Here is a 24,038-nt window from a genome sequence, read left to right as displayed (position 1 = left end):
TGTGACCCTATAGCTCCTAAAAGCTCCTGGTTTACTTTACACAGTCACCACTGTTTTTACTAATGGAACATGTCCTTTGGCAACAAGCATTTCTTATTACAATTGGATGAAGTACACACAATATTAATATTAAAGAACAAAGTAACTGTTTTGCATTCTACAATAGTTTGTTACACAATATGTTACACTGAACCTGTAAGAAACGTCACACTGTAACCAAATCTATAGTGCTCTCTAAAGTGCTCCCCAGCTCTGAGCTCTCACATTCCCCCTGTTAGGAGAGCAGAGTGGCCAGGAGTCACTTTCAACATGATCCCAACTTTCTGGGCTCATTAAATCTTAATCAGAAAAGCTATTTTCAGATCTCATAGATTTGTCATGGGGATTTCAGGCAAATATAGAGAGCGCCACTGGCTTGCACCAGGAAAATGAATGAGTTTTGTAAGACTGCCACCTCGACCCAATATGCTGTTCCTGAAAATACCTTATAAATGCAAAGACATATTAGTGTTTGATAAACATACAGTCTAATCTCATCTGCAGTGTAGAAAAATGACATGTAGTCTTGCGTCATTTTTTCCGTTATAAGGTGTTGAGCTCTTTTTGATTTTTAGGCTTTTAGATATCTGTTTTTTTCTGCTTTAATGCTTTAGATTTATTAATTCGATTTATTTAACACTACTAATGCTAGGCCTCAGAGTGAAGCTGTCTATTACTAGGTAAGTAGACGATGAAAGACTACTGCTGTCACATAGGGACCTCAGGCATTTCTGTCATTCCTTTGAAATGCACTGGTGCTGTGCACTGGAAATGAGAGGCATTTCCCCAAAGCTGCAGCATACAGTTACTCATTCACTGAGTGGATCCCTGGTGACTGATCCTTTCCTGATATCATGTGGAGCTTACAGTTCTCATTAAGAGTCTGGTTACGTGGAATGGTCTGTTTCACATTTGAATTGTAGGTGTTAGATTTATGTGGAAAACATGTGAGTAAAGAAGAGTAGGTTGGGTGTGTGTTGGGTGTTTCTCGCAAAAACAGCTGCTCTTTCTGAAGCCTTAGGTTTCATTCGCCCTAATCCGGTACGCTCAGAACACACAAACACACATTGCAGAAAGCCACATGCGCATACAAAGACCAGAAGGGAAATCACTAAAAGAAAAGTTCAGACGGACCATCTCCTCCCAAGGATGCCTCCCGCTGTAACAGCTGGTGAGACTGGGCACTGGTGATTAGGGTCTTTGATGTTCAGGATGTCCTGTTCAGAGACTTAGTCCTGGTCAAGGTCATGATACTCCCAGTTCACTTGGTACTGAAGTCCAGAACCTTGATGGGAGATGAAAAAGCCAGGCTGGGCTGCTTCTAGGAGACTAACCCCAAGGATGACCGGAACACTTTTACTTTTACAAATACACTAATACCTTTAAAGTTTTTTATTGTGATGCAAACAATTGATCTTAAACGCACTGCGTCTTCCTCAGAGTCAAACCATATTGGTAACATTGGCATTGGTTAATGGTAAGGGGTGGGTATTTGCAAGAATTAACCAGTAAGGATACTCATAGAAAGAAAATTAGACATAAAGTTTGGTCAGTGTGAATTAAATGACAAAATAATCAAATTAAAGGATGACATAGTCAGAGAAAACAAGAAAGACATAATTCTTCATTTAGACCATGGGACTCAACTGTGTTGAGTGTGTAAATCCAAATCCACTTTCCCTTGATGAGAGATGTCCAGTTTTAGGCAACACATCAGAATGCCTCTGTTCTATGTACAAACTGTGAGGTAGGGCTTAGAGAAATTGAGGCCTGAGATGGTGGACAGGTGGAGGTATAGATACGAGTGTGCACTCTCATGGTGGATGAATCCTTGACCCAACATGCTACTCACTCACTCCTCTTGGCCAGAAAACAGCACAAGCTCTGCTGATACTGTAGCTAAGGTTGCATTTGAAGGGTCACATACTAATAAACAAGAACAGGAGTTCATGGCATACTCCGTTTAGGCAGCAGGACTCCAAGACTAGCAGCATATTAGGAGAAGGGGGAGGAAGGCAGTAGTCAGTCCCAGCCCTTCGAGGATGACTGCTACTTTCACTTCACTCCCAAAGCCAGTCATGCTCAGGGACACCATTACACATCACCAGGGCTTTTGAGTTGTCTCCCTCCTGTGCTCCATTTGGCTGTGTATGCCAACCAGGGCCTCATAGACTCACTTGTTTCCTGTCAGCTCATTTTGATATTTGCATGATTATTTCCTGGCCTAATTATATGAAGAAATGAAGAAGAAATGAATTTAATGAAACTGAATCCCCTCTCACACATAATAAGTGAAATGAAACACACACACACACACACACACACACACACACACACACAAAGACAAAGAAAGTACTGCTATTTTTACTCTAAGACTACACTGGGAATAGTATTGATGTGGAAAGCACAAAAGGCATTCTTTGTCCTATCTCTATGATTCCTCAACAGATTTCCTCAGCTAATGACAGGACTTTCAGACCTCCATGTGCTCACTGTCTCAGTGGACATGTATGGTGCAGACTTATATGGTGCCAACCGCCTCTGTCATGGCTGCCAAAAAGGACATCTGAAATACAATGAATGCGCTATGAGTTCCTCTGATGATTTGATACAGTTTTCTTGTCACTGCTGATGAAAAATACATGAAATAAGAGGTGCTTTTCTGTGATGTTCTAGGTCACGTGCTTCACTGTCCCTTCAGGCGCATTTCAGCATAGACTGGCTATTGATCTGTGTTTAAAGAAAGAACAAGGAGGCATTCTTTCAGTATTTTGTTCTCTGTGGCTTAATTCAGTGTGCAAACCATATATATAATGTCTTGTCTAATTTTGTCTTCTTTTTTGTTGCCTTAGGTCCATGGGTCATTGAGGAGAAAGATTGAAGGACACCCTCCTGGTTTCAAGAAAAATGGCGTATCTTGTGGGAATTCCGGAGGGGATTTCAAACGTCTCCGTGTGGATCCAGGCAGTCTTCAGACCGGGCCCTGTGCTCTCGGGCCCAGCAGGGGTCAGAATAATCACCCAGGCTCAGCCTCCATGGGCCACCACGCTCTGCACTCCCTGATGCCCCACAGCTTGGGCAGCGACCTCTTCAACAAAACCCTCAGGGAGATGAAGAAGGAGTGTGTGGAGGTGCAGACCTGTGGCCAGGCCTCCGCGGACGTCGGCATGATGGCCTTCGACTTCCACGATGAAGGGGGAGGCCAGATCGACCCGGAGCTTCAGGAGCTCTTTGACGAGCTGACCAAATCGGTGCCCTCCTTGAATGACCTGGAGTTTGAGAAGATCCTCAAGCACGACGACACCTTTAATCTGGAGTTGGGCCGTCCCAGCTCAGCAGGTTCCACCAATCCCTGTCCCCTCTTGGATAAACCAATCAAGACTGAGTACTCGCCCGACTTTGGCCAGGTGTCCAAGGGCTCCCCACAGCTCAGGCCTGCCTCGGCCGGCCCATCGTTCTCCATGGACGGTTCGGTACAGATGAGTCATGGTCAGACGTCTCAGGGCTCGGCGGGCCTCTCCAGAAGCATAGCGGGCTGGCCAGAGCTCTCCCACGCCGAGCAGCTCAAACAGATGGCAGCCAACCAGCTGCAGCCCAATGTCCTGCTCCACCACCCCCAGCAAGGCCACCCGCATCAGAACCACCAGGCCAGCTGGTCCCTGGGCCTGGGCTCTCACTCCGCAGGGGGCTTCCCCTCTGGAGACAAACTACCCGGGGTCTCCACAATGTGCTCTACGCAGCACAGCAGCCCTCTCGGCATCAAGCAGAACAAGGGCAGAAATAACTGCCTCTTCAAGCGCAATGGATTCAACAATTCCAACTATACAGACCTCAAGGTCCTCAACAGCAAGCCCATGCTGCAGTTCACTCCTAAGGCTGGAACCTCTATAGGGCAACAGGGCTCCCTCATGTCTTTGCCTCAGGGAAAAGCCACCTCACAACAACAACAACAACAACAGCAACAGCAGCAGCAGCAGCAGCAGCAGCAAGAACAACAAGCAAACAAAAACCACAGTCAGCACCAGAACCAGGCCCATAGCGGACTTCATTTCCAGAACCAGCAGGTACCCACGGCTGGACCACAGTGCCTCCTGACCAAAGGAATGCCTCCGAGATCGTGTCTCAACCAGCACAGGCCGGGGATGCATCTCAAAATGAGTCAGCAACAAGCGGTAAAAATGATATTTCATCTATTTTGAATTTAAAGATGCAGTTAAGCGGTTTTGTCTCACTTCATGAGATAGCCATGAGAGCCCACCAGCAGCTGCACAGTTAGCGCTGATAAAAGCGAGCTAATTATCTGACTGATGTTTTTCAAGTGATATAGACATGAATCGTTTCTAATCAGCAGTATTGTAATGTTATGCTAATGTGAACATCAGCCCTTGATAGTAGTGATTAGTCTCAATAGAACAGACAGTCATGATGTTAGATATGAGATAGGCCAGCATCACCGGCACAGCACTTGTGAGCCTGTCATTTGTATTTTGCAAAAATGGATGGATAGCTTGTCATATAACTCACTTTATATACCCTCGCTCTTTCTGTCTTTCTCTCTCTCGGTGTCTGTTTTGGCCCAAAGCCCTTTGTGAGCTGAGTTTCCGCTCGGAAAAACAGCCCTTCGTCGTTGTTCTTGTGAGAATATTGTTGATGTGCTCACAGTAGCTAGAGTGGAGTCTTGAATAAGTTTCCCCCCTTAGAGCGATCTGACAACAGCAAGCCCCGGTTTTGTGGCAGCGTGGCAGATTAACATGCAAGACTTGTAATTTCTCCACTTGTCACAGCCATTCTCCATCAGCACATAGACGTGCGCAGCGGGATTTGTTAATTGGAGTCTGTTAGCTGCAAGGAACAAGTTGTGGAAAATGACAGTAATCTGCTTAGCTTGGTGCCAGAAGTGGAGCGGCTGATTTGTCATGATCGGGCAGATGAGCGTCCACCTTTCTGCACAACACCCACTTTTGTACACGAGTGATAATGGGCAACCGCACAAGATGAGCCATCTGGAATGCGATGAGGAGAGCGATTGTTCTGTCTGCCTGCTCCCAATGCACCGGTTAGCTCTGCTCTCTCGACATGTCATCAGGCAGAAAAAAAACGAAAGGCATCATAAGGCATCTCCCTGCACCTCCTCCCACAGTCAAGTGGATTAGTGATGCTATGGAAATACAGATCCTTCATTGCAGACACAATCTCCCTCGGAGTGGCAATTAGCTCCACTGTATTTCCTCCCAATGGGAGATACTTAGAGAGATGGCTCCAAAAGAGCACGCACATCAGCTCTGTGCCTGGGTCTCTTCATACACTGCTAGCATTTCCTCATGGCACCTTTTAAAGCACAGCGCTTCTCTCTGCTGATTTATTTTAATGGCTATGGTGTAGATATCTATAGGGTTCCCACAAATAGACAAACATAACTAATGATGGCCATCACGTGGGGTCTTAACATTGACCATAAGGTGAATGCTGGAATCTTTATATGGGCGAATGATAAAAATGTATGCAGATAATGCAAGTGGTTTGATATTAAAGAATATTTATAGTATTTTTTCATGTTTGAATATCTCATGTTTCTTTTGTTATAATGAGTAGGCTATGCACATTATTTCAACTCAATAAGTCATACAGGATACAATTTAGGGTGTATATTTTGGTAAACCAAATGAAAACAAACAAGCAGACACAGAAATACATGTGTTGTTGTTCCAGTGTGAGGAGAAGTGAAGAGCGTGGCAGGCAGGCTGTGGGGAGGTTGTGAGGGAGGAAGTGTGGCTGTGGTGGGCTGCTGCTGGTGGTGGTGGCTGGCGGGAGTGGTTGAGCGTGGGGGTAAAGGGGATGGGAATGACAGGTTGTAGCTGGTTGGCGCTGTGAAGGGAATGCTTGTTTTCTGGGAAAGAGCTTTGGGGCCAAATCCAGATGCCGAGGCCCATCCCCTGGGACTGCAGCCGGAGGGAGAGCGGGGAGTGTGAGAGCCGGGAGTGCTCACTCACACAGAGAGCCAGAGCGCATGTGGAACAATACGTGTGTGTGTGTGTGTGCGCAGCAGAGAAAGTATATGAGTTTAGGTTTATGTGAAAGAGGTAATGGTAGCAAGTTATAATCGAGAAACGTGAGAATGAGTGTGAGAGACTATATATGTGTGTGTGTGTCTGTGTGTGTGTGGGAGTGAGAGGGGGAGGTGGAGGCAGACAGTGAGTGAGTGAGCGAGAGGCCCTGGATGTGTGTCAGCTGGTCATAATGTCCTGGGCCAAGAGCATTCTTCACACACGGCTCCTTTATGGACTCCATGGCCACATGTGGCATTCATTTAAAGTGGAGACGGAGAAAAAAGCCAAAGATGGGAAATGGCTTCATGACACATCAGGATGACAAAGAGAGGATTACGCCGACGTACATGTTAACAGAGCTCTTGTTTGAAAGGCCCACTCATGCCTGGTCTCCGCAGAGGGGAGGGCTTGGCTGGGTGTAATATGAGGACGGCCGGGCTTTGTGGTCAGACTTTCTGAGAACCTCTGTGATTTCTCACGGTGCTGCTAATTGGCTGGAGTACAATGGAGTGAATAGACTTATGGCTTTTTCAGCTTTGTGAAAATGAACAGTACATCTTGTTGACAACAGTTGGAGTGCTGTGGCCCAGTGGCCTGTATTTTATCTGCATCTGTATTTCTCTCTTTTTTATTGTTTATGATTATGTTGAGTAAGATTGACGTAAATTGAATTTCCATTACGTTCAGTGTCCTCTATTCATGTAGACCTATTAATAACAGAACTCGAGGTCTGAACCCTGGGTAGTAAGCAGAAAGGCAGCAGTGGCAAGACTCCTGACAAACTTCCTTTTAACAGGATGAAATCTTGAGAAATAAAATAAGCAACGAGTAACTTGCAACTGGAATTACTGCAACGTTGCTTTTCTAGATAATGACGGCAACTTCAACTTGGTGGTGAAATCTGAAAGGAATTTTCATCTCCCCCTGCTCCCACACTGACCTGTCAAAGTTTTGAATTTTTCCTGTGATGTGATGTGAGTGTGTGTGTGTGTGTGTGTGTGTGTGTGTGTGTGTGTGTGTGTGTGTGTGTGTTTACTTGGGTAGGGCAGTGAGAAAGGGGAAAGTGGGGAGGGAGTTTGCTCTCTCTCTGTGTTTTCCTTCTGGGACCTCTGGAGCAGCTCTGTGGAGAATGGAGCTCTTCTCAGTGTCTGTGAATAATGCGCGGCTCCAGCGCCAGAGCCATCTTGCCCTGGGAAATATTCCGAGTCAATATGCTGACGGACGTTGCTTACAGACCGGTTGTTTGGTTATGGGACAGGAGCAGGAGTTCACCCTTGCGATGACATATGACCGTATGGAGTTCACTTTAGGAGAGGAGCTAGATGATGGAAGTGTTTCTCAGACCAAGAAAAACGGAGGCATGAGGCTATAGGGAATATGGAGATGTATATATCTTCTGAGGAGCCTTTCAGGATATGAGAATAATAACCTCGGTGGTGCCCCTTTAAATGTACAGTATGTACTTCTTGTCAAAATGTTTTATACATATCAAAATAATGTCACTGAAAGAGTAGTTTCCTCAATGTCCTCAATTCTTTCATATTTTTACATTCCAATCCTGTTGACAAGAGCTTTGTTCCGTTTACACTTGAACTACATGGTTGTTTCCAGGTCAGATCTATTACAACCACAAAACAGGGACTGGAAATCTTTTGACTCTTGTAATGTCGGTCGGCAGTGCTGCAGCTCCGTGATTAGTGCAGTTGCGCCTGTGACTGAGTGCTCCAGTTGAGCTGTGGGCGCCAGTTAAAGAGCTGTGGCATGCACCTACAGGTTTAGTGCATTCAACATCAAATGAAAAGGCACAGCGTGTGCTTTTTACAGACTGGCCAAGTCACTGTTAATGCTCTGTGCCTTACCATCAATATATTCTCCCCTGTGCTCCTCCACATCACTCTAATCAAGCTTAGTTTACAGCTACTGCTGCATAAAAACTGCCGTTGCTGCTTAACAAACAGCAGATCTACAACACGAGCAAAAGCTGTGGGTGTAAACAAGGCCACCCAAGCTCAGGCGGAACTCGAGGTGGTCCTGGAAACCGAGGTGGGAGGACGAGAGAGCACGTCATGCTGTACAGCTGCTTCCGTGCGTCTAAGCTGCAGGAACAAGTTCTTCAGCAAGGTTGAATGGAGGGGGTTAGAGAGGATGACTGTGCTTCCTGGCTTAGTTAAGTATCTATGTTTACGTGCAGGAACATGAATGATATGTGTTGGACTTTAGTTTCCTAGAAAATGGTACTTCACAGTACAGCAGTAAGTCTGTCAGAGTACATGGAACAGCCGAGAGACCACTAGCAGTGATGCGCTCATGGTTAACATGGACTTTTTTTAACAGATGGTTCTAGAATGTCTGTATACATTTTCATTTCCGCACATCTGTGCATACCTTTACATTACTCTATATGTTTCCACAAAGTCCAATGAACATTGTCAGATCATATCATCCCAGTGGTCAGTATCCCTAGAGCTCTCCATTGTTTCCTTGTTTTCCCTGAAGTTAAACCAGAGGGTTTGCTTTCCTGTTGGAGTACACTCTGTAGCTTTGCTGTACTATATCATGACTTTTGCTGGGCAGAAACAGCAAAGCTATCCATTATGATACACATGCACATACACAGGTCACATGCACATACACAGGTCACATGCACATAGACACTGACAGCTCAGTTCTCCTGATCACCATCATGATCACCATCACTCAGTCAGTGTGTGCCTCTGTGTTTCAGGATAAAGCCGGTCCCCAAGACCAGTTCAGCCATCATCTCACGAGGCCTCCCCCTGATTACGAGCAGGCCAGAATGGCGGCAGGAGGACAGCACTCTATGATATACACAGGTAATCAATAATATGTCGTCATTTTAGCTGCAAGTATTGTATTAATATTGTGTATTCTCTCAACATTTCAGTATTGTATTCATTATGTATCATTTGGCACCATTTCACTATGAGTAGAATGTTTGTCTAAATGTAAAAAGATTCACTCCACGTAAAGATCCATGTTTAGTCCAAATAACAGCAGTGCATCCTCCATCTATTCTCTTTTACCTTCAACACGCTAGAGCTAAATAATAATAACATTTAACACCAGACAAAGCGTACACCCTTCATTCATCTTTTATGCCCGTGGTGAAGGCTAATGTATAGCTAACAGGCAACAAGATATCAGCTTACAATGTAAAATGGTGCTGACTGTGTACAGATTACCTGACCATAAACCCAGTGCCATCATCGACAACCTGTTTTATCATTGTAGAGTTGTTCATGTTTGTTTGTATTCTCTTTAGGAATGAACTCCTCTCAACCTGTTGTAAAGGCCAGCCCAGACCAGAGTGACCTACAGGCCATGCCCTGCCCCCTGCCCAACAGCCAGGCCTCTAAGATCATGCCCACGTCTGGTGACACCTTCCCAAGCGGACAGGACCCCCGTCAAGGCTCCTGTGTCCAGCCGTGTGCGGGCCCGCTGAGAGAGCAGCAGCAGCACCAGCACCCCTTCAACAGCGGCAACGAGAGCAGACTGGGGGGATTACATCCCAACAAACTGCCCCCGTTCCAGGGAGCCAGCGCTCAGGGCTTTGCCTCCAACGCGGTCACAAACATCCAGGCACGCATCAGGACTGCGGTGAGTCAGCACAGGCTGCTGGGACCAGGGCTGCGTGGCTCCCCTGGTGGTGCCAGCATGGAGGCAGGCATGAGTTGGGCCCAGGGACACAAGCAGACCGGGCTGGACCTGAAGAGGAGACCAGGATCCACAGGATCCCCTGGCTCACAGCCCGACTTGGGAGGGCACCACCATTTCCCACAGACTTCCATTGGACCCCCCAATCAAGTGGCACCACACGGGGGACTGCCACCCCTCAACCCTGGCAACCTTAGGGGGCCAACCTCAAGAACGTGCCCGCCACAGACTCAACCGCGGATGCCCACACCCTCCACCAATCTGAACCCAGGCTCCATAGCCGAGTCAGTTTGCACTGGTCCCTTCCCACCGCCCAGCCTGAGGGGGTATCAGCAGAACAGCGGCGGTGGTCGCCCAGGCCAGCACACATTTGACTTTCTGCCCGAGGGGGACAACACCGTGCCCGGGGTCAACACCGACTCGGATTTCATCGACTCGCTCTTGAAGTCAGGCACAGGAAATGATGACTGGATGAAGGACATTAACCTGGAAGAGATCCTTGGGGGAAACTCTTAAAGTGGCTCTTTGCAACCAGGAAGCCATTGATTCATCATGAAAGGATTCCAGAGGTTGGAATTTCTGATAAAATTGACTGCTTATAACATATACATGATTGTTATTACTAATACTAAATATGAAAATGTTTGTATATGCAAAATTATAATTACATTTTACGTCTAAAAAGAATGTGTTAGAAAGTCCATGTTGTTTTCTCCAAGCATGTTTTATATGGAGCATTTCTCAACATTTTGTGACGTGTGTATACTAGTGCATACCAGTGCTCTAACAGTCAGTCATTATGTTGTAGAAACTGTAGAGGTCATTTATTTAAACATCTACAATGGGTTGTATTCATACGATGAGGCACAGTGAGAAATATATGGATGATATATGTATCACAGTTCGCATTTTCTATAGACCCATACCTTAAGCTTTTTAGCACTGAAGTTACTATCTGGTTCAATAATTCATAATTTGGCTTTCAGCTTCTGGTATCAAGGCTCGCAAGTTGGCTATTCTGTAATAAATATGTTTCGATGGGTTGTCTCACTAATACATTTGTAACCAATTTATATTTTGAATCCGGTAATGAAATATTTTGTAGGAAACTTTATCTGATGTTGATGTCCAAGATACACGCCTCCATTGTCAATTACACCTTTGTATACTGGTAAAAACCTGTAACATAAAAAGCAATGTTGATTCTATATAATGTTGAGTCGTCAGCTTCATTCCGTAAGTTGTTGATTGATTCTATTGTTATTGTAGGCTACTATTGCGTGTATTGTCCTACTGGTCAGTCTGTCATTCTGATCTTCAAACAAACATATCTTGTTTAGGCTATTAAGTCTTACATAAGTAATATTTCCCAGCACAAAATAGGTTTAGAATGATTAAATAAAAAAAGAATGCTGAAACTTGGATGCCCTCCGGTGGCACCGGTGGTGTTCTGGTATGACTAAAACTAGTCTTGTAACAACCAATGACAATTCTTCATAAACATCACTCTGGATAATGGATAATGCTATAGGGCAAAATGGGCTGACAAATAAAGGTGAATTATTTTATTACACACTGTTACAAGACATCATCACATGACAAGACATCATCTATATGACAGACATTCTGGCAGCAACTGCATTATTGCAAAATAGTTTGTTTTTAAAGGTAGAATCTCCAGTGTGGTTTCAGATTCACAAAAAGTGGTTGATATTTGAGCTCAAAATGTTATTTTCATGCTTTTGATACCCCATGTAATATCAGAGTTTTCTGTAGCTTGTGGCATATTCTTTGAACTGAATAAGGACAAAGCACAGACACCATTTAGCCTTGTCAGAAGAAAGGCACTGTCCCATTCCAGTCAATGGCTGCCCCTTCCCATTTGGTACGAATGGTCATCTCAACAGAAGGGAATCTCTTTTCGGGGTCCCCCTGGACATCCCTTCTCTCCAACTCCCAGTGATGGGAATGAGTGTCTGGGGAGAGAGGGTGAGTTCCAAGTAAAACACCATTAAAGGGGGGACTTTGGAATGAAGAAAAGCTTAACTAGCATGACAAGACAAAATACAACAAAAAACGCTAAAGAAAGGAAGAACATTATCCATTAATGTAATGCTGAGCCTGTCATACATTTTGAGGAGCCAGAGGCACAGATTCCCCCAAATTATTGAATGTTTAATTTGAAGCTATAATCTGAAGAGGGCTTTCACAGGCCACAGGTGAACTAAAACATCCTCTTTGGAGTCAGAAAGGTGTAAATGGCCAGTTTAGTACTTGATCTTAAGGATAACGCACCTATGGTCAGTACAGCAGTGTTGGTCTGGGCGGACTGGCCATTGTAAAAGTACAGGTGGAAAAGATGTTCCATCTTCCAGTCAGAGAGGAGCGAGCGATGTGGACTGAAGATGATGCTGTAGGTGTCATTGATGCTACATACCCAGATGGGCAGCTTTGGCGTCTTCAACATGCTGCCAACCTGCCAGAACAAAGCAGGCAGTCACAACAGACAACTGAACCATGCCTGGATGATGCCCATCCATATACCAGTCCAAATTGCTATGCTATGCTATGCAATGCTACTGTATGCCATTCTGCATCCACTTGAGATACGCTCACTCTCGTAAGATTTCATTAAGAAAATATCCCTTAGTTTAAGTTCATGTGATATGTTTCAGCATGTTAAATCACATCAGACATTCATCAAAATAATAGGAAGGCTCAAACTTATCAAAGAAAGTTAACCGGATACTCAAACTGAAATAAAAATATTAATGCAGCTGGTCTGAGGTGTACTTTTTGAACATACCACTGGCAGTTTGCCCTGTTGAACCTGCTCTCTGCTCCAGTGCAGGTACCCGACATCGCTGCGCGCCAGTACCCCATGCAGAGGGTGCTCTAGTAGATGCCCATCCTCATCATACAGCAGGGTCCCATTGAACACTTTAGGATTGGCTCGTCCAGTCAGCAAAAGGTTCAGCAGTGCCTGATGGAAAACATAGATGGACAAAGTTTGCTGAAGGAGACACATTTGGTTGAAGTGTCAACAGATAAGAATTGCATAATATTATTACAAAGATCGTGGGCTCAATTTTTGTGTGTGCATTTGCAGTGCTTAAAAACGTCAACAAAAATCGGGGTAAGAGGAATTAGGGTAACAATAAATAGCACTTTACAAAGACTAGAGACTACCAGTGGATGAGAGTGTAGGGGTTAAAGAACAGTACTAGTCAGTGTAATCAAATGAGATAGTGGTAAAAGGAACAAGGAGAAAGGAAGTGCATGGTATAGGTGCATGGTAGGTGTGCTGGGTTGTAGGATATGTTGGAGATGTTAGGAGAGGAGGTACTAGAAGAGTTGAGTCTTCAAAAGCTTCATGAAGATAGACAAGGATGCCCTGGCTCAGGTAACACTTGGTAGCCTGTTCCACCATCAGGGAACTATAAATGAGTTCCTCAATGCTACAAAGCATTTTTCTTACCTGGCGACAGATAAAGTTCCCCAAACTCTGCTGCAGCAGATGAGTGGTGGTTCTGTCCAGGTCTTCCCTCAGCCTTTTCAAAAGAGATAAAATATGAGTTGAGTGGCAACTGATCAATGAAGGACACACATGCAGCTGCTTTGGTCCCTAGATGGAGACGGCTTACATATGAGAGGAACTGAAAGGAATTGAATGCTGGTTGTCTTCAACCGTTATTCAGTTTGTCCACATGGAGTGATTTTTCTGAAATGTGAGCAGGCTACCATACAAAGCTCCTCTGGTGGCTTTGTCCACTAACTACCTCCCGTCTCACTAAGCCAGGAGGGACTGGCCTCTCATGTCCAACGAATGGAAATGTACTCATCTCCAAGCAAACTCACCTCTTTTCAGCACCATGCCTTTTCAGCACCAAGTCATTTACTATACACATGTACTGTACTATACACAAGGACAAATGTGTGGATAAACAAACTGTTGTTTTCCATTCGTAAACATGGCTGCTTGCTATTCATCCTAGGTGACATGAACATCCACTTCAGCAGTCCAAGCTCTGCACATTTCCTGTCCCTGGTACACTCATTTGACCTTAAAGCAGGTTTTACAGTCCTCCAGTCCATAAAGCCAGCACAGAACTTGACCTCATTCTCATTCGAAACTGTGCCACAGACAGCCTCACGATCACATCTATTACGCCTCTTCAGCCATTATTTCCTTCATTTCTCCGTGAGCCTGCACAAAAGCCCTCTCTACCACCACAACCTCTGTAATATCGTGTGGCTCACTCTTTCCCTCTGAGGTAGCTTCTGCTCATGTCTGTAAGAGGAGCTGTATATCACTTTGCGGTAAGGAGAGCTCATTTTTCACTTCTACACCATAAGCCAATGCATTCATGACAAGATGATCTTAGCAGAATCCTGTAGAGTTTGATGCCCCATTATTTCAAAATCTTGTAGGGTGAGCATGTTTGAGATTAAGGATAAGAACCCCTGTGGAGAGTCTCCTTAAGTGCGTGATGCAACCTGATATCTAAATCGGTTAGGATTTCAAAACGCCTTTAATGTGAGCTGGGCTTCATGAGTCTTCCTATCTCTCTCCCTGTTCAGACCTCTCACTAAAGGCAGAACACGCAGCAGTCCCTACTACATGCCTTTCTCTGTCTCCTGAGACTAAGGTTGCTTCCACACTGGGTCCGTTTAACTGGACCGTACCCGAGTGTGATTACTCGCCCCTAGCCTTGACCCAGCTGCTCTACGCTCACATTACATTTGTGTTTGCAGACCCGTGTCCGTTTATGTCATAGACACTAACTTTTTTTTACCCATATCGCTTGGCAACACCACAAAAATGACAGTTTATTTCCTGCTTTTAGAACAGATAGCATTCAAAACATACCCCAGACCACTGTTTTCTAGCAGACCTTGGTCCAGACCCAGGTTTGGTGGACTGCATTCATATTATTAAAAATCACTGAACCATTGGTCCAAAGGAACTTGGGTCTGGACCAAACGATCTAGTGTGAATGCACCCTGAGACTCTCCTCCAGCCAGTGGCACACCAACTCCCTCTGGCAGAGCTCGAACTGAGGCCAAGGATGCCTCTATATATATCCACCGCACTCCATTCCAACCAACCTCCTCCAAGCCATATCTCCCACCATTGTGTCAGCAATCACACATGTGATAAATGCTTCTCTGACTTGAGGAACATTTCCAACCACATTCAAGCAGGCTCGGATAACACAACTTCTCAAAAAGCCCTCACTCATCTCTGCTCAGGTTACGAACTTGTTTCCATTGTCTCCAGTCTCCAATCTCATCTAAGCATATCAAAAGTGCGGATTTCAGAGACTTCTTGGCGCCGATCTTGGCTTGCCTTTCAGACACCAAAATGAATGAAGGAATGGCACCTTTAGCTAAACCTCTACTAAAGACTGAAATCTTGGTTATCTTGACCAAATATAATATCAACACATAAATGTTGAATTAGATGTTTTAGTTCTTAAACCCAAACCCACCGGTATCTACTGGCTACCTATGGCTGCTTGAATCAAATTCAAGTCACTAATGCTTGCCTATAGGGTTCATAGCACTCATTGCATCCATTTTAAGTTAATCATACAGCATTATGCTCCCTCTTGGGTTCTTCTGTTGTCTGTCACTGTCACACATAGGACTATTTCAGTCTAGACTTTTTCTTACTTACTTCTTTCTCATCAATCTAGAAATAACAACGTAACAAATTTTATTTCTATGAACAAGTATCCCATCACGTCCACTGATATCTATTGTATCACATGACTGTATAAGGAAACAGCCAAATAAGGCAGCGTGCAAAGAGATGGACAGAAAGGAAGACCCTGAACAACCCAGCCATCATCTGATGGAGGGAGATCTCAGTTTCCTACCTATTTATAGTCCTGGATACAATCAGGCTGTAGAGAAAGAGGATCACTCCATGGCTCCCCTCCTCTTTAAACTGAAAAGTGCAAATGAAACAGGGTCTCTCACCAAACTTCCAATGATTCATGACATATATTTTATATATTTGATATACTGTGTATACAGAAGAAGAAGATTATAAGTAAGATAAAATAATCATCCATATTTCTGTTTCTATAAGTGTGATTGGAGATGGCCATAAGAGGAACGTACACATTGGATGTGCTCATAGAGGAACTTCTCTGTGTCTTCTCTCCTAGCAAAGTTGAAGAGCTGTAGCTGCAGAATAGAGCAAAGTACACTGACGGTTACTAGATGCAGCCTGAAACAACCTTCAATAGCACTGACCCAGATTCTTGCGAAATGCTGTGTTCCTTGACAAAGCCCAAGTGTTTATCAACCCTTTACAACGCTGAGACTGCACACTCAAGTTCATTTGTTCAGCAGAAAGAAAAGTGAGACGTTGAAGTGTCAGTACCCTCTCTGTGAAGTTGTCAGGTTTGTAGTCCAAGAGTGGGGTGAAACAGCATTCGGAGGTTACCAGGGCAACAGTGGCAGCCTGCTCGTCTCCAGCGGTCCACAGGATGTCTGCCAGAGCAGAGGCCAGAGCGCGCTCCTGCTCCTTCTCATCCACCTCCTCCAGACTGACCCCCGCAGGTGTGGAGTGGACAGAGAAAGGGGAACACGTGACAGTGTTGATACATCTATTATACTGTCATGTATATAAGTGAACCATAAAACTAATGTAGGCTATGAGTATTCCCATAGGGGGCCTTTAGAGGTCTGGATTGGTCATCTCACCTCTGCGTGCCATAACAATCAGAGTTGGTCGTCCGTGAAAACAGGAGATATTTGATTATGTTTGCCTGCACCACCATCTGAATTGCTCGGGCACCACCCTGTAAGAGAAACTCTCTTTACACCCTTAAATGTCAACATTGGAACAAATACATCAGGTCATTTCTGTCATCATTACCAGAGCTTACATATTGCTTTTTAAACACTCTGGCAACCGATTAGCTCCTAATAGATACATATTAATTTTTTTCATGAAGAAAAAATCCTTCCTGCCCATGAAATGACTAAGCCGATGCATCTCTACTCCCCTTGCCTCATCTTCGACGTGCAGAGCTAATTGCAACCCCTCTAGAGATCTATATTAGGCTGTGCGAAACACCCCCTTCACTCTAGGTTTGACATTCTTCCTTCAGGTCAGAGACTTAGAGTACCATTTTACTGGTGCGATAAAAGCAAGAACTCTTTTGGTCCTTGGACAATAAATCTGCTAAATGTTGCTCTCTGCTGAAACATATAATTAACTTGAGAAATCAGCACCCAGCAGATTTAGACCGGGGTGATGAAATGATATTCTTGCAGTATGCTAATTTCCTGTTGCTGTATATGTTTATATTGTATTGTTGCCAGTTTCCCTTTGGCATAATGAGGTAACTGAGCTGAACTCTAACACGTTAGCTTGCTTATCTTGCAAAACTAAATGTGCATCTGTGTCCTCTTGGGGGGATTAGGCTCTATGAATTTGGTTCAATGACAGATTGTTCTGATTCGTTATTTTGAAATATCAACCAGTGGATTGCCCACCTGAAATACAGTACTCGGTCATGATGTTGACTGTCTTTTAATATGAGTAACACATTAAAAAACACATAATGGACACCTTGAAAAAGGTTAAAAAGGTTTTTGCCGGAGTGGGCCATTTAGTTTATTGCTATTTCTGTACTTCTGCACTAACATAACCCAACCCTCAGTCTTCCAGAGTTACGAAGCTAAGAAGCTCTGAGAGGCTTGCCATGCACAGTGTGAAAGTCATTGAACCCATTAGACAGACACAGAGAGGGAACTTTAGCATCCATAACCCAACAGCTTACCCGCTCTGCCTCCAAAGCATATGACAGAGCTGAGTAGGGCTCTCTGAATTTGAAGAAAGATTTCTTCCACTCGTAGTTGAAGATATGAAACACATTGCCAAAAAGGATCTTCCGAAGACTCTGTATATTAAGGTACAAACAGAAAATGTTAATTTTAATGTAGCAAATATAATTCATATGGCCCCACTGCCTTAACTATTTTCAGAAATAGCTTATCTTTTGGTAGCCAAACACTTTATGGTTGGGCTCCCTGTCTGTTAGGCTTTCGCTTGAACAAACCATGATTATCACACTATTTGAGGTGAAGTGTTGAATACTGAGATTATGGTCTGTTTAATTGTTTTGGTTCATGTGTCAAGTAATTGCTGCATCTAAATGATTCCAACTGACGTATTTGAAGTATAAGTCACAGCTATCTACAAACATACATGGCGTAAACATATGTATGCTATTGCTATACCTACAGAGAATATAATACTCAGGACAAAATAAACATATGCATTATTAGCTACATGAACTCTTACTGCACAGACACAAATGTGCAGAAATGCAACTGCACAACAAACACATACACTTTAAAGGCACAGTCAGCGATCGTTTGTGATTTCAAGCCCATAGCATTTTTTGTCACAGTCATGTCCTCACGATCTGCTGGCTGCCCATTCTGTGAATAAGTTGTAAAATAAATAAATAAATAAATAAATAAACAGTCTCTTTGGGTAGCACAGGCTGTGGGGGCAGTCTGTCCCCCAAACAAAAACGACTTTCTCAAATACTGAACGGAGGGATGAGCTACAGTACCTTTCTGGTGTGTTTCGTTTGGTCCTTGGCTAAAATATAATACATGTTGTTTTGACAAAAGAGTATTCTAATTATTTTAAATTTATGCATAAACATAAACAAATGCGACTTCCTGCGCAAGCGCGAACAGCATCTTTAATCAATAGTTAGGCAGGTGTGAGAAAGTAAATCTTAGCTCGGTTTTCCCTACAACACACTCACTGAGTCAATGCTTAACTCCTTTGTTTAAGACATTCATGAATAAATTAAGCGCGTAATGCCAGGTGCTTAGGGCTCCCGCACACACACAAACACACACACACATACACAAAAAAACACACACACACACACACACACACACACACACACACCTTCATCATCCCTCACATAACTTATACAGACACAGATGTACATGGATGGAAAACATACAACACACAGCCAAACCCACCCCCAGGAACACAGATATGTCCGTATCTATTCTCACAACAACCACTTGACAGCAGAGGCTCACAGTGAGAGTGTAGCAGTGGTCTGGTGTCTGGTGTCAGATATCCAGCTCAGGTTGCAGGACTCACCACAGCCAGCTCTGGGGACACAGGGTCCCCACCCAGACTTGGGGGCACAGCCAGAGCTCGGGGGATAGAGTACGGGACGGTCAGCTGGTGGCCCTGACCACGCGAAGGCTTCGTGGCAGACGCAGACCTGGACACGTCCTCTGCATCCTCTTCTGCTTTATAGCGCTCAGGTGGCCTCTGGTGGGGAGAAAAACAGAGACAGAGAGAGCATGGCTATCAACCCCAATAGTTTGGACACAGTGAGATGAATGACAGAAAACATAGAATTCATTATTTAATTAGGCTATAATTTGATGAAAGCTCTGAGACACATCTCATTCGACATTTTACAGCTTTTCACTGATATTTTACACATTGCTGATGACACAATTAGTGAGATAACTGCATACCTTAAAGAAAGAAGCACTTTTTTTTATCTTGGAATGAGTGAATGAGAAAAACACCCACATAAGACTGACAGAGAAAGGAGATTAAACAAGCCATGTCTCTGCTTCTGATTTGAATGGCTCACAGGAGGAAAGAGCCAGAAGCCACACGCCTGAAAGCACAATGCTGTTTGCTTACAGCTACAATATATCAACACTCACTGAACATACAGATGATAACATTATATAATAAGTAATAATATACTAACATATAGGCCTATATAACACTGAAAATGTCCCAGTGTTCATCCACACATGCAAATGTGCATTACATTCATATCACCCCTTTAGTAAAAACGTATTTGGTTATCACCATGTTTATCTAAAACATTATATAAGATATACTGTATCTACTTAAGGATACTTTAGAATACACATAGTCAAATAAATAAGATAACCACTTTAGGATACTACTCACATCCTGATTCTTCTTCACCTCTTCCTGGAGGAGTTCAATATATCCTAGCCTGGTGGGCTGCAAAGCTCTAATGGTCTGCAGAAGCGCCTGGTAGTCTGTCATTACAGGATCTAAGACGCTGCACCAACTCAAATGTAAACTCTAAAACATGGAGCTAGCTCATTGTCAGACATACTCAAAGAGACAGACAGACAGACAGAGATAGAGAGAGAGAAAGATGCAAAACTACACACACACACACACACACACACACACACACACACACACACACACACACACACACACACACACACACCTCTGGACCCAAGCTGCACCTACACATATCAGGTTCTCTGACAGTGATCAAATGGGTAACGACGCAATGGATACACACAAACACACCAATAGCCTTCTCTGTTATAACTATGCCTGACAGAATGAATGACACCTGAGAATGTTACCTATGAGTAATGTAACATTAGCAGGAAGGGCACTGATATGCAGCCTCTCACCGGTGTGGCATTAAAACGTGATGGATAGAATAATTCTGGCTTACCTTAGCAAAACTTCGCAATTCCAACCTAAGACGCAACAATATTTAATGTTAATATAATTAACTGAACTCGTGCAGTATCCATATTTGACATTTGAAAGATAATGCTAAATCATCAATGAAATAATGACGAAGCAGTCAGTAGTAGCAAGTAAACAATGTTTCGACTGACGCTAGTTACCCTCGCGCGTTGAAGAGCGCTCTCTTCCGATCAAGGTCTGCTATCAATTGAAGAATTTCCTCCAATTCCATGTTGACATCTTTTGCTTTGGGTGTCTCTGAGTTGTCTGTGTCCTCTTCCATCTATAAGAAATAAAGTCAGTTTGCTGTGAAGGTTGTTCTAAACAAGCCGCGTTTCTTCATGTCTGAAACAAAATAGCGTTTGTTTGGACGATTGCGTCCAAGGACGGATTGTTGAAACGCAAGCTTGCTGTTTACTGGTCGACCCAACGGATCCACGTTGCAACTGTTTGAGTTTAGGTGAATTCTTAAAACTTTAGGGCTACTTTTGTTATCATGTTGCTAACGTGCAAGAATAGCATGTCTCAAATAAAATATGGAGATAGGAAGGAGAGTTCCAGGTATGGCTATGAACGCAATAAGGCAACGGATAGACATTCTTTGTTACTTTTATTCCATCTAGAATACCCCTGGTAACCACAGGCACTGTGATTACACACTATGCCCAAATCACATCATGCCCTGCCCTTAATGACTGAAGTTCTTAACGCAACGCAACCACGTAGCCTAATCAAAGCTATTTTGAAACACGTGGATAGTTCTAGCTGTTTTATGGAGCAGTGTGCATGGTTCTATTGTGCAGGTACTCTGTGGAGTGAGTTTCTTTTTCTGTTTATGTGTCTTCTGTCAAAGTTGACACATTTACTCTTGTCTAAAGACTTAGACATGCAACAGCTTTATGCATGACATCTGAACAATGATTGGCCCCTTGCCTTGTTAAATTGTTATATATTGAATTTCCCCACTTTAATCTGGAATGGCAAGGGGCCTATTATTGGGGAGGTTTATAGCTGAAGAGTTCAGATGCAAAACCGTTTAAATCTGTCTGACTATTCTTTTTTTGATCAGGCTCCTATAAGTTTTTGCCTGCAAATTGATATTTAATACCAGGAAGAGAGTGGTATTTAAGATAAATTATTTCATTAATGTATACTATGTGTGGAGAGCATCACTCGCCATCATAACCTCATTTTAGACTGAGGTGGCATTTAAAGGGTTTTGCATCTGAACTCTTCAATTAGTTTTATTGTGCAGGTGTCATGTCATATTCTCAGTATCAAAGTTGTATGCTGTTGAACATGAAATGAAACCTCTTCAGTTCCCTCTAATATGTAAACGTAATTTGACTGAATGTTTTTCACAATCTCAGTAGTTCACACATACTTATACTGCAACATGAAAGTGTACTAGTATGATACAGTGTTTAAATCAGACTTACTGTACTGTACTCCAAGGAGCTGCCGTGAGATGAGAGCAGGACAAGGTGATGTGCTGGAGTAGTACTCTGGAGTCCTTGAGATGCCAGACGCCCAGTTCTTCTGACGTGAGAGTGCATCAGTGCAATGGTGGGCTTATTAAAGTTATCCCTGATGAATATGCATGTGCTAATGGATACCAAACACTGATTTTCCAAGGATGAGTTTCTCTGTGTGTGGGAGGAGCACCTGTGCAAGGAGCTCAGAGTTGTCATCACCTGAGCCAAACCCCCAGACAACTGAACGAGAATGTCACTTCACAGCCACAAGAGCAATGGAGTTTCCCCCTGAAATAGAGCTGCTAAAATGATTTGATCCGGTTATATGCTTAAATGCTATCTGTCTGTCATACTCATGTTGGATATGCATATGTATTGCCATCTAGTGGACGGCTATCACTAAAGTTAGTGCACTTGGGATCCCAATAGCTCATCTGAGATAACTGATGCAGATACAGATGTAAATGAAAAGAATGCAAAAACTGCCTGAGACATTTCAACGGCTGCAGAAAAGCCGTATTCACATTTTCTGCATATTTCTTTCTTGATTGCTGTGAAACACCTAAAAGCAAAATACTTAATTGATCTCTTGTAATCTTACAACAAACACTAAAAGAATACGTTTTAAGTGTTGTAGGATGTATTACTGTTTTTACTGTCACATTGTTTTATCATTTGTTCTGTGCTTTACTGTGCCTATTTTTGTATTTGTATACAAGAACACTTATATAGTCATGTGGAATGAAGGAACATATACATTTCTTTCTTGATTGCTGTGAAACACCTAAAAGCAAAATACTTAATTGATCTCTAAGTGTTGTAGGATGTATTGCAACTTTTACAGCTGTTTTTACTGTCATATTGTTTTATCATTTGTTCTGTGCTTTACTGTGCTTATTTTTGTATTTGTATACAAGCACACTTATGTAGTCATGTGGAATGAAGGAACTTATATACTGTATATTCATGAAAAAACAAACAGATTGGAAAAAAATAGCCGACATTTCTATTCAGTAATTTTGTTAGAAGAAGCCGGCCAAAAGAGGTAGAAACAGACTCTCAAAATCAAGAAAGTAAACCTTTTGTCCTTTTCAACAGCCTTTTGAGACGCTGACACTGAGCTGTCACTTAGTTGCCGTTAAAGATGCACAGTGTCAACACATCTCACCTCTCGTCTCCCCGTCCACCCGCCCAATCTGCCCCCTCGTTGTCTGACATGTTAAGATAGGTCACCCTCTGAGGCTCCGGGCCACGCTCCTCGGTTTTGTTCCGTGGTCATTTGGAAATGTGCGGCCATATCAGAGATAAGGCTTAAGAGGGTCAGATGCTCCTTCTTCTGTCAGCACAAACAGAAGAACAACTGAGGCCTCCTGGGCTGGCATTGAGGAGCAGTAATAGCCCAGGTTCTGATATCCTTCTGGGGGGGTTAGTGGCTTCAGGTAGGAAGAAAAAGAAACCACACAAGACAAAAGCTGGCTGGTCAGTACAGGAGATTGGTCAGGTCAGATTCTTTGGCCTCCTGGAAGGGACACTGGAATGTGGCCAGGTGTATCAGCAGGATGTTGAGGCAGTGCGTGGCAGAGGCGAGGAAGAGGCGGAGTCAGACTCTCTGATAAATAGCCAGATAAAATAGTTTGATAGCAATAAAAAAGTAATGGAGGGGAGCTGTCTAGACAGAATACTTTGCACACTTTTGCATTTAAAGACATTTTGCACGGCTGCTTCATTGCTTGCTCGCTTCATTGTCTGGCCAAGACACAAACTTATTTGAGTTGAGGTGGCAAATATAGAGGGTCCATCGCAAATTCACATCTGTCTGCTCTTGTAAAATGTGAGTACAGATATCCTGTCATGAGCTCCCCATTATGGGTATCTGTTGTTGCCATGCCAGGAAAACGGCATTGCTGCAGCTTTTCAAAAGGGCATTGCTGCTGCACTGTCACAGATACCAAACAAGCTTCTCTTACAAGATGCCACCTCAGAGTGGATAGTGGTACATTTGGAGCTGCAATGTCAAAATCTCAGAGTGTATACTGTGATTATATCAATGCGGTGTTTACACATTGTGTGTTGCCTCAGCATCTATGTGAATTTCCTTATGATTCTATTGTCATACAAATTCATTGCATAAATCAAAATGCCTGACAGGTTGTTCATTACTGTTTTTATTGTTTATTCAATAGAATGAACTCACATAAAGTGTTCACTCACACAGTGATCTACATGATATTTCCTTGGAGTTGATAGAGA

General features: G+C 43.5%; 2 protein-coding genes across 2 annotated transcripts in view; one reads left to right on the top strand and one right to left on the bottom strand.

Moving 5' to 3' along the window:
• Nucleotides 1–10,968, top strand: part of zmp:0000001236 (mastermind-like protein 2) — a 28,349-nt gene extending 17,381 nt beyond the window's left edge. Inside the window, exons 2-4 of the mRNA XM_062552737.1 lie at nt 2,892–4,211; nt 8,812–8,920; nt 9,370–10,968. Coding sequence (XP_062408721.1) covers nt 2,892–4,211; nt 8,812–8,920; nt 9,370–10,277 — 2,337 coding nt within the window. The 3' untranslated portion in view covers nt 10,278–10,968. The remainder of the gene's footprint in view (nt 1–2,891; nt 4,212–8,811; nt 8,921–9,369) is intronic.
• A 345-nt stretch (nt 10,969–11,313) lies between these two features.
• On the bottom strand, nt 11,314–20,683 carry mindy4b (MINDY family member 4B). The gene is made up of 12 exons (XM_062552901.1): nt 20,475–20,683; nt 20,297–20,321; nt 18,919–19,095; nt 17,564–17,683; nt 16,479–16,576; nt 16,156–16,321; nt 15,891–15,956; nt 15,644–15,714; nt 13,240–13,312; nt 12,568–12,744; nt 12,057–12,237; nt 11,314–11,737 (listed from the first exon to the last, which is right to left on the bottom strand). The coding sequence occupies exons 1-12, from the start codon at nt 20,594–20,596 to the stop codon at nt 11,595–11,597; spliced, it is 1,419 nt and encodes a 472-aa protein (XP_062408885.1). The 5' UTR covers nt 20,597–20,683; the 3' UTR covers nt 11,314–11,594.
• Between the last annotated feature and the right edge of the window lie 3,355 nt (nt 20,684–24,038).

The sequence above is a fragment of the Sardina pilchardus genome, chromosome 13, assembly GCF_963854185.1.
Source record: "Sardina pilchardus chromosome 13, fSarPil1.1, whole genome shotgun sequence".
Taxonomy (NCBI): domain Eukaryota; kingdom Metazoa; phylum Chordata; class Actinopteri; order Clupeiformes; family Clupeidae; genus Sardina; species Sardina pilchardus.
Note: the sequence above shows the minus strand (reverse complement) of the source record. Positions and strands in the feature narration are given on the sequence as shown.

Coding starts and splice junctions, on each gene's coding strand:
- mindy4b (XM_062552901.1), bottom strand. CDS start 20,596: ATGGAAGAGGACACAGACAACTCAGAGACACCCAAAGCAAAAGATGTC. Junction 16,577..17,563: donor ATGCTTTGGAGGCAGAGCGG/GTAAGCTGTTGG, acceptor TTTCTCTTACAG/GGTGGTGCCCGAGCAATTCA. Junction 12,745..13,239: donor GGAACTTTATCTGTCGCCAG/GTAAGAAAAATG, acceptor GTTTTCCATCAG/GCACTGCTGAACCTTTTGCT.